The sequence below is a fragment of the Mustelus asterias genome, unplaced genomic scaffold (genome assembly GCF_964213995.1).
Source record: "Mustelus asterias unplaced genomic scaffold, sMusAst1.hap1.1 HAP1_SCAFFOLD_2860, whole genome shotgun sequence".
Classification (NCBI taxonomy): Eukaryota; Metazoa; Chordata; class Chondrichthyes; order Carcharhiniformes; family Triakidae; genus Mustelus; species Mustelus asterias.
The window spans coordinates 35001-45132 of NW_027592805.1; the positions used below are offsets into that span (position 1 = coordinate 35001).

General features: G+C 45.8%; 1 protein-coding gene across 1 annotated transcript in view; it reads right to left on the bottom strand.

Moving 5' to 3' along the window:
- The window catches only part of LOC144490090 (serine/threonine-protein kinase SBK1-like), a 16557-nt gene extending 9184 nt beyond the window's left edge, over nucleotides 1-7373 (bottom strand). Inside the window, exons 1-2 of the mRNA XM_078207900.1 lie at nucleotides 7282-7373; nucleotides 2812-3023 (exon numbers count right to left, since the gene is read on the bottom strand). Coding sequence (XP_078064026.1) covers nucleotides 2812-2977 — 166 coding nt within the window. The 5' untranslated portion in view covers nucleotides 2978-3023; nucleotides 7282-7373. The remainder of the gene's footprint in view (nucleotides 1-2811; nucleotides 3024-7281) is intronic.
- Between the last annotated feature and the right edge of the window lie 2759 nt (nucleotides 7374-10132).

Here is a 10132-nt window from a genome sequence, read left to right on the forward strand (position 1 = left end):
TCCTTCGCTGAACCAACGTGAATCACCTCACAGGGCGACAGGGGCAACCTGACCGTCCGAGGGGTTAAACTCCCAGGCCAAATGGCGTGATCTCGAGCTGGCATCCCTGGGAATTGAACCCGGATTGAGATATGAACAAGGCCAAAAAAAAAGTGGGACATTTTTCACCTCGGAACCACCCAGACAAATCCAAGAATGCCCAGATTCCAGGGATGGTGACAGATTACACGACAGGGTTAAGGTTTGCCTGGTGAATATTTGATGACCTTGGGGTTAACATGCTGGAGAACTAAACTAACATTCACACCACACAAGTGCCAAGGCAATGACCATCTCCAACAAGGAGGAATCTAACCATCTAATCTATACCTAATTTCTTCCTGAAATCACACAGTTTTGGCCTCAACTACTTTCTGTGGAAGTGAATTCCACACATTCACCACCCTCCGGGTGAAGAAACTTCTCCTCACCTCAGTTCTAAAAGGTTTACCCCTTATCCTCAAACTATGACCCCGAGTTCTGGACTCCCCCACCATCGGGAATCTCTCTATCTATGGGTGGCACGGTGGCACAGTGGTTAGCACTGCTGCCTCACAGCCCCAGGGACCTGGGTTCAATTCCCGGCTCGGGTCACTGTCTGTGTGGAGTCTGCACGTTCTCCCCGTGTCTGCGTGGGTTTCCTCCGGGTGCTCCGGTTTCCTCCCACAGTCTGAAAGATGTGCTGGTTAGGTTGATTGGCCGTGATAAATTAACCCTTAGTGTCCTGAGATGCTTAGGTTGGAAGAAGTGGCAGGGTAAATATATGGGATAGGGCTTGGGTGGGATGGCTGTCGGTGCACATTCGATGGGCTGAATGGCCTCCTTCTGCACTGTCGAGTTTTTATGATTCTGTTTAACCCTGTTAGAATTTTATAAGTTTCTATGAGATCCCCTCTCACTCTTCTAAACTCCAGTGAATACAATCCTAACCCACTTCGTCTCTCCTCATATGACAGACCTGCCATCCCAGGAATCAGCCTGGTAAACCTTCGCTGCGCTCCCTCTATAGCAAGGACATCCTTCCTCAGATAAGGACACCAAAACGGCACACAATACTCCAGGTGTGGCCTCACCAAGGCCCTGTACAATTGCAGCAAAACATCCCTATCCCGATACTCAAACCTTCTCGCTATGAAGGCCAACATACCATTTGCCTTCTTTACTGCCTGCTGTACCTGCACGCTTACTTTCAGCAACAAATGCACTGGGCCACTAAGGTCTCACTGAGTATCCGCCTCTCTCAATTCACACCCATTCAAATAATAATCTGCCTTCCTATTATTGCTACCAAAGTGGATAATCTCACATTTATCCACATTATACTGCATCTGCCATGCAGATGTCCACTCACTCAACCTGTCCAAATCACACTGAAGCATCTCTGCATCCTCCTCACAGCTCACCCTCCCACCCAGCTTTGTATCATCTGCAAATTTGGAGATAATACATTCAGTTCCCGCTTCCTAATCATTAATATATAACCATGAAGTGGAGTTATATATTAGGGCGGCACGGTAGCACAGTGGTTAGCACTGCTGCTTCACAGCTCCAGGGTCCCGGGTTCGATTCCCGGCTCGGGTCACTGTCTGTGTGGAGTTTGCACATTCTCCTCGTGTCTGCGTGGGTTTCCTCCGGGTGCTCCAGTTTCCTCCCACAGTCCAAAGATGTGCAGGTTAGGTTGATTGGCCATGCTAAAAATTGTCCCTTAGAGTCCTGGGATGCATAGGTTAGAGGGATTAGCGGGTAAAATATGTGGGGGTAGGGCCTGGGTGGGATTGTGGTCGGTGCAGACTCGATGGGCCGAATGGCCTCCTTCTGCACTGTAGAATTCTATGATTTCTATGATATAACAGTTCTGGTCCTAGCAGAGGTACGGGGAGAAGGTTCCCACAGGAAACCTAAATGGGAAAATGCTGAGGAAATGAGAAACACAAAGGAACTTGGGAGTCATTGTTCAAGATTCTCTTCAGGTTAATGTGTTGGTTCAGCCGGCAGTTAGGAAGGCAAATGCATGTCAGCATTCATGTCGAGAGGGCTATAATACAAGAGCAGGGATGTACTTCTGAGGCTGTATAAAGCTCTGGTCAGGCCCCATTTGGAGTATTGTGAGCAGGTTTGGGCCCCGTATCTGAGGAAGGATGCGCTGGCCTTGGAAAGAATCCAGAGGAAGTTCACAAGGATGATCCCTGGAATGAAGAGCTTGTCGTATGAGGAACGGTTGAGGACTCTGGGTCTGTACTCGGTGTTTAGAAGGATGAGGGGGGATCTTATTGAAACTTACAGGATACTGCGAGGCCTGGATAGAGTGGATGTGGAGAGGATGTTTCCACTGGTAGGAAAAATTAGAACCAGAGGGCACAACCTCAGGCTAAAGGGACGATCCTTTAAAACAGAGATGAGGAGGAATTTCTTCAGCCAGAGAGTGGTGAATCTGTGGAACTCTTTGCCGCAGAAGGCTGTGGAGACCGGGTCATTGAGTGTCTTTAAGACAGAGATAGGTAGGTTCTTGATTAATAAGGGGATCAGGGGTTATGGGGAAAAGGCAGGAGAATGGGAGTGGGAAACATATCAGCCATGATTGAATGGCGGAGCAGGCTCGATGGGCCGAGTGGCCTAATTCTGCTCCTATGTCTTATGGTCATATGGCTAGAAAAGCAGGGATTAATGAGAGAATTCCCCTGGCAATCGATCAGGGATGTGCCGATGGCCTCGCTGCGAGGGAGTGAGGGTTCTGGCAGGCGGAAGGAGGGGGAGAGGCGACAGCACACTCACCTCGGAAGCGATGTTTGACCAGCTGAACCTTGCCATAGCTGCCGCAGCCCAGGTCCTTGATAACCTCGTAGTGATCGGCGATCTCCATGCGGGTGAGGGTCTGTGACAACAGAAGCATCATCTCCTCGATGAACAGGTCGGGACCCAGGATGTTGGCACCCTCCATTGCCAGATGGTATACGGCAGCACCCACTCAGGGAGCTGTCAGTCACCTGCCAGGGACACAGGGAAGCAGAATACTAGATTATACTGCAACAGCACAGAGGATTATTCAGCAGGGTAACGATCGCTCACTGTGTAACTGTACAGAGTCACTGTGTATTCAGCAGGGTAAGGATCGCTCACTGTGCAACTGTACAGAGTCACTGTTTATTCAGCAGGGTAAGGATCACTCACTGTGTAACTGTACAGAGTCACTGTTTATTCAGCAGGGTAAGGATCACTCACTGTGTAACTGTACAGAGTCACTGTTTATTCAGCAGGGTAAGGATCGCTCACTGTGTAACTGTACAGAGTCACTGTGTATTCAGCAGGGTAAGGATCGCTCACTGTGCAACTGTACAGAGTCACTGTGTATTCAGCAGGGTAAGGATCGCTCACTGTGTAACTGTACAGAGTCACTGTGTATTCAGCAGGGTAAGGATCGCTCACTGTGTAACTGTACAGAGTCACTGTGTATTCAGCAGGGTAAGGATCGCTCACTGTGTAACTGTACAGAGTCACTGTGTATTCAGCAGGGTAAGGATCGCTCACTGTGTAACTGTACAGAGTCACTGTGTATTCAGCAGGGTAAGGATCGCTCACTGTGTAACTGTACAGAGTCACTGTGTACTCAGCAGGGTAAGGATCACTCACTGTGTAACTGTACAGAGTCACTGTGTATTCAGCAGGGTAAGGATCGCTCACTGTGTAACTGTACAGAGTCACTGTTTATTCAGCAGGGTAAGGATCACTCACTGTGTAACTGTACAGAGTCACTGTTTATTCAGCAGGGTAAGGATCACTCACTGTGTAACTGTACAGAGACACTGTTTATTCAGCAGGGTAAGGATCACTCACTGTGTAACTGTACAGAGTCACTGTGTATTCAGCAGGGTAAGGATCGCTCACTGTGCAACTGTACAGAGTCACTGTGTATTCAGCAGGGTAAGGATCGCTCACTGTGTAACTGTACAGAGTCACTGTGTATTCAGCAGGGTAAGGATCGCTCACTGTGTAACTGTACAGAGTCACTGTGTATTCAGCAGGGTAAGGATCGCTCACTGTGTAACTGTACAGAGTCACTGTGTATTCAGCAGGGTAAGGATCACTCACTGTGTAACTGTACAGAGTCACTGTGTATTCAGCAGGGTAAGGATCGCTCACTGTGTAACTGTACAGAGTCACTGTTTATTCAGCAGGGTAAGGATCACTCACTGTGTAACTGTACAGAGTCACTGTTTATTCAGCAGGGTAAGGATCGCTCACTGTGTAACTGTACAGAGTCACTGTGTATTCAGCAGGGTAAGGATCACTCACTGTGTAACTGTACAGAGTCACTGTTTATTCAGCAGGGTAAGGATCACTCACTGTGTAACTGTACAGAGTCACTGTTTATTCAGCAGGGTAAGGATCACTCACTGTGTAACTGTACAGAGACACTGTTTATTCAGCAGGGTAAGGATCACTCACTGTGTAACTGTACACAGTCACTGTTTATTCAGGGTAAGGATCGCTCACTGTGTAACTGTACAGAGTCACTGATTATTCAGCAGGGTAAGGATCACTCACTGTGTAACTGTACAGAGTCACTGTTTATTCAGCAGGGTAAGGATCACTCACTGTGTAACTGTACAGAGACACTGTTTATTCAGCAGGGTAAGGATCACTCACTGTGTAACTGTACACAGTCACTGTTTATTCAGGGTAAGGATCACTCACTGTGTAACTGTACAGAGACACTGTTTATGCAGCAGGGTAAGGATCACTCACTGTGTAACTGTACACAGTCACTGTTTATTCAGCAGGGTAAGGATCACTCACTGTGTAACTGTACAGAGTCACTGTTTATTCAGCAGGGTAAGGATCACTCACTGTGTAACTGTACAGAGTCACTGTTTATTCAGCAGGGTAAGGATCACTCACTGTGTAACTGTACAGAGTCACTGTTTATTCAGCAGGGTAAGGATCACTCACTGTGTAACTGTACAGAGTCACTGTTTATTCAGCAGGGTAAGGATCGCTCACTGTGTAACTGTACAGAGACACTGTTTATTCGGCTGGGTAAGGATCACTCACTGTGTAACTGTACAGAGTCACTGTTTATTCAGCAGGGTAAGGATCACTCACTGTGTAACTGTACAGAGTCACTGTTTATTCAGCAGGGTAAGGATCACTCACTGTGTAACTGTACAGAGTCACTGTTTATTCAGCAGGGTAAGGATCACTCACTGTGTAACTGTACAGAGTCACTGTTTATTCAGCAGGGTAAGGATCACTCACTGTGTAACTGTACAGAGTCACTGTTTATTCAGCAGGGTAAGGATCACTCACTGTGTAACTGTACACAGTCACTGTTTATTCAGCAGGGTAAGGATCACTCACTGTGTAACTGTACACAGTCACTGTTTATTCAGCAGGGTAAGGATCACTCACTGTGTAACTGTACAGAGTCACTGTTTATTCAGCAGGGTAAGGATCACTCACTGTGTAACTGTACAGAGTCACTGTTTATTCAGCAGGGTAAGGATCACTCACTGTGTAACTGTACACAGTCACTGTTTATTCAGCAGGGTAAGGATCACTCACTACTGTTCAACTTAAGAGAATGCCTAAAAGTCCACCAAAAAGTCTCAAAGCAAGTGCAGTGCCATTTCAGTTTAAGTATATTTATTAGTGTCACCTTAACTTACATTAACACTGCAATGAAGTTACTATGAATTTGCCTCAAGGTTGAAGAAGAATTCACATGACTTGTTCACACTGGTGTGTTCGAGCTGGTTACAATGAGTGACTGGGCTATCCCCATCGTACCTGTCATGAAATCAGATGGTTCAGTTTGTATTTGTGGTGATTTTAAACCAACCATAAACCTGTTGTTATGTGCTCTGATCTATATCCGCTTCCTTTAATTGAAGATTTGTTTACTGGATTATCAGGTGGCAGAAATTCAGCAAGATTCATCTTTCACAAACATACTTACAGATGAATACAGCCACTGAATCTCAACCATTGCTTACTATCGTTACTCATAGAGGTCTTTGTCGTTATAAAAGATTGTCTTTTGGAATAACTGCACCATTCCTGTTCCAAAGATCGAGGGATCAGATTTTAAGTGATCTCTCTGGTGTACAATGTTACCTGGATGATATTCTAATTACAGGATCCAGGGAACAAGAGCACTTGAATAATTTAGAAGCAACATTGGAACTTCTTCAAGCACATGATCTGCACATCAAGAAAGAAAAGTGTGACTAATTCCAGATGTCAGTCCAGCATCTGGGACGGGTTATTGACAGTAAAGACGCTATTTTAAAAGCAGCACGTCCGATGAATATGACACAATTGAGGTCCTTTCTAGAATTAGTAAATTGTTATGGCAAATTATTGAAGCCGTTGCATAATTAACTGTGTGAAACGGTCATGGGACTGGACAACAGAATGCGAAAAAGCATATAAGGATGTCAAAGATGCTTTGCAGAAGTCTGAAGTATTGGTTCATTTTAATCTGAAGCTACCATTACTGCTTGCTTGTGATGCTTCACCTTATGGAGTAGGGGCAGTGGTTTCACATGCATTTAGGAGAAGAATGGCCAATCGCTTTTGCTTTGCTTACTCTGGCCAGTGCTGAATCTAGCTATGACCAGCTACAAAAAGAAGCATTGAGTATAATTTTTGGCAAACAAATTGATCTGGTCGTCATTTCACACTATTGACTGATCATCAATCTTCACGACTGTTTTTGGGCCATATGAAGGCATACGTTTGTTAGCTGCTAACCAATTGTGAAGAGGGTCACTGATCTTATCTTTTTCGGTGTCCAGATCACCAACAATCTGTCCTGGTCCCCCCAACGCCGACACTATAGTTAAGAAAGCCCCACCAACGCCTCTACTTTCTTAGAAGACTAAGGAAATCTCACATGTCAGCTACGACTCTCACCAACTTTTACAGATGCACCATAGAAAGCATTCTTTCTGGTTGTATCACAGCTTGGTATGGCTCCTGCTCTGCCCAAGACCGCAAGGAACTACAAAAGGTCATGAATGTAGCCCAATCCATCACACAAACCAGCCTCCCATCCATTGACTCTGTCTACACTTCCTGCTGCCTTGGCAAAGCAGCCAGCATAATTAAGGACCGCACACACCCCGGACATTCTCTCTTCCAACTTCTTCTGTTGGGAAAAAGATACAAAAGTCTGAGGTCACGTACCAACCGACTCAAGAACAGCTTCTTCCCTGCTGCTTTCAGACTTTTGAATGGACCTACCTTGCATTAAGTTGATCTTTCTCTGCACCCTAGCTATAACTGTAACATCACATTCTGCACTCTCTCATTTCCTTCTCTCTGAACGGTATGCTTTGTCTGTATAGCACGCAAGAAACAATACTTTTCACTGTATGTTAATACATGTGACAATAATAAATCAAATCAAATCAAACATTCTTACGATATACAATATCGTCAGTTGAAGTGCCAGGCTAATGCTGATGCATTATCACACTTACCTTTACCTACTGAGCAGATGCAATCAGCTAGTTTTGCTAATAGCTTTCAATTCTCAAGTAGATCATTTGCCTGTGACAGCTTCTCAAGTTCAGAGACAGACCAGAAATGATCCGATGAGAGGGAAGGTGATGGATATGAACAAAGAACAAAGAAAATTACAGCACAGGAACGGGCCCTTCGGCCCTCCAAGCCTGCACCGACCATGCTGCCCGACTGAACTAAAACCCCCCACCCTTCCGGGGACCGTATCCCTCTATTCCCATCCTATTCATGTATTTGTCAAGACGCCCCTTAAAAGTCACTATCGTATCCGCTTCCACTCCCTCCCCCGGTAACGAGTTCCAGGCACCCACCACCCTCTGTGTAAAAAATCTGCCTCGTACATCTCCTTTAAACCTTGCCCCTCGCACCTTAAACCTGTGCCCCCAGTAATTGACTCTTCCACCATGGGAAAAAGTTTCTGACTATCCACTCTGTCCATGCCTCTCATAATCTTGTGGACTTCTATCAGGTCTCCCCTCAACCTCCGTCGCTCCAGTGAGAACAAACCAAGTTTCTCCAACCTCTCCTCACAGCTAATGCCCTCCATACCAGGCAACATCCTGGTAAATTTTTTCTGTACCCTCTCCAAAGCCTCCACATCCTTCTGGTAATGTGACGACCAGAATTGAACACTATATCCCAAGTGCAGCCTAACTAAGGTTCTACAAAGCTGCAACATGACTTACCAATTTTTAAACTCAATACCCCGGCCGATGAAGGTAAGCATGCCGTATGCCTTCTTGACTACCTTCTCCACCTGCGTTGCCACTTTCAGTGACCTGTGTACCTGTACACCCAGATCCCTTTGCCTATCAATACTCTTCAGGGTTCTACCATTTACTGTATATTTCCTATCTGTATTAGACCTTCAAAATGCATTACCTCCCATTTGTCCGGATTAAACTCCATCTGCCATCTCTCCGCCCAAGTCTCCAACTGATCCTGCTGTATCCTCTGATGGTCCTCACCGCTCTCCGCAAATCCACCAACCTTTGTGTCGTCCGCAAACTTACTAATCAAACCAGTTACATTTTCCTCCAAATCATTTATATATATTACAAATAGCAAAGGTCCCAGCACTGATCCCTGAGGAACACCACATGGAAGGAATGATAGCTGGAACATATCAGCCGCGTTTGATTTGAAACCAGATGTCTCATGAAAGCTTGAGTTGACTGTCCAAGTTAGGCGTCTATTACGGGGAATCCGAGTGATCATTCCTCCTAAAACTGCATGGGAAAGTTCTTGAACAAGATGAAGGGCACCGGTATATTCTGGATGAAGGGATTAGCGTGTAGTTATTTGTGTTGGCCAAGTCAGGATGTTCAGACTGAAGAAAAAGCGGGACAGTGTCCATCCTGTGCCCAAATAAAAAATACACCACCTTATTGTCTCCTTTTTACCCTTGAGAATGGCCTCAAATGTCACGGCAGTAGGTTGTACTGCCCCATGATTGTTACATATCCTTAGTTATAATTGATGCACACTCAAAGTGTCCAGCAGTTGTGATCATGAGATCCACCACATCTCCACAAAGCATTCAAAAACTGTGAGGAAATCTTTGCAAGATTTGGTAAACCGGAACAGGTTGTTAGCGATAATGGGTCACAGTTTACTGCACAAGAGTTTGAGGATTATTTCAAAGTGAATGGTATTCAGTGTGTAACATCCACACCTTATTACCCATCACCCAATGGGTTAGCTGAAAAGTTCATACAATCTTTAAAAGAGTAAGGTTCGTTATCACATTAGGTGAATAGTTTTTTGGTATCTTATAGAAACACGACTCATGCGACTATTGCATTCTACTCTTAAAGAGAATATCTCTCTCTGTCTCTGTCTCTGTCTCTCTCTCTCTGTCTCTCTCTGTCTCTCTCTCAGTCTCTCTCTCTGTCTCTCTCTGTCTCTCTCTCTCTCTCTCTCTCTCAGTCTCTCTCTCTCTGTCTCTCTTTCTCTCTCTGTCTCTCTTTCTCTCCCTGTCTCTCTCTGTCTCTCTGACTCTCTGTCTCTCTCTGACTCTCTCTCTGTCTCTCTCTCTCTCTCTGTCTCTCTCTGTCTCTCTCTCTCTGTCTCTCTCGCTCTCTGTCTCTCTCTGCCTCTCTCTCTGTCTCTCTCTCTGTCTCTGTCTCTCTCTGTCTCTCTCTCTCTCTGTCTCTCTCTGTCTCTCTCTGTCTCTCTCTCTCTGTCTCTCTGTCTCTCTCTGTCTCTCTCTGTCTCTCTCTCAGTCACTCTCTCTCTCTCAGTCTCTGTCTCTCTCTCTGTCTCTCTCTGCCTCTCTCTCTGTCTTGCTCCCTGTCTCTCTCTGCCTCTCTCTCTGTCTCTCTCTGTCTCTCTCTGTCTCTCTCTCTCTCTCTCTCTCTCAGTCTCTGTCTCTCTCTCTCTGGGATAACAGGGAGGTGATTTTTAGGTCACTCTGTTTGGTGCGGTTGTGTGTGCCAGCGGCTCAGTAACAGTCTGCTCTCGCTCGCACTAACAAAGGCTTTAGTGACTATTAATAAATGGTGTGAATGAGCTGTCTCAGATCAGTGAAGTAACACAATCCTCCCAGCACACAGTAGCGGCATCATGC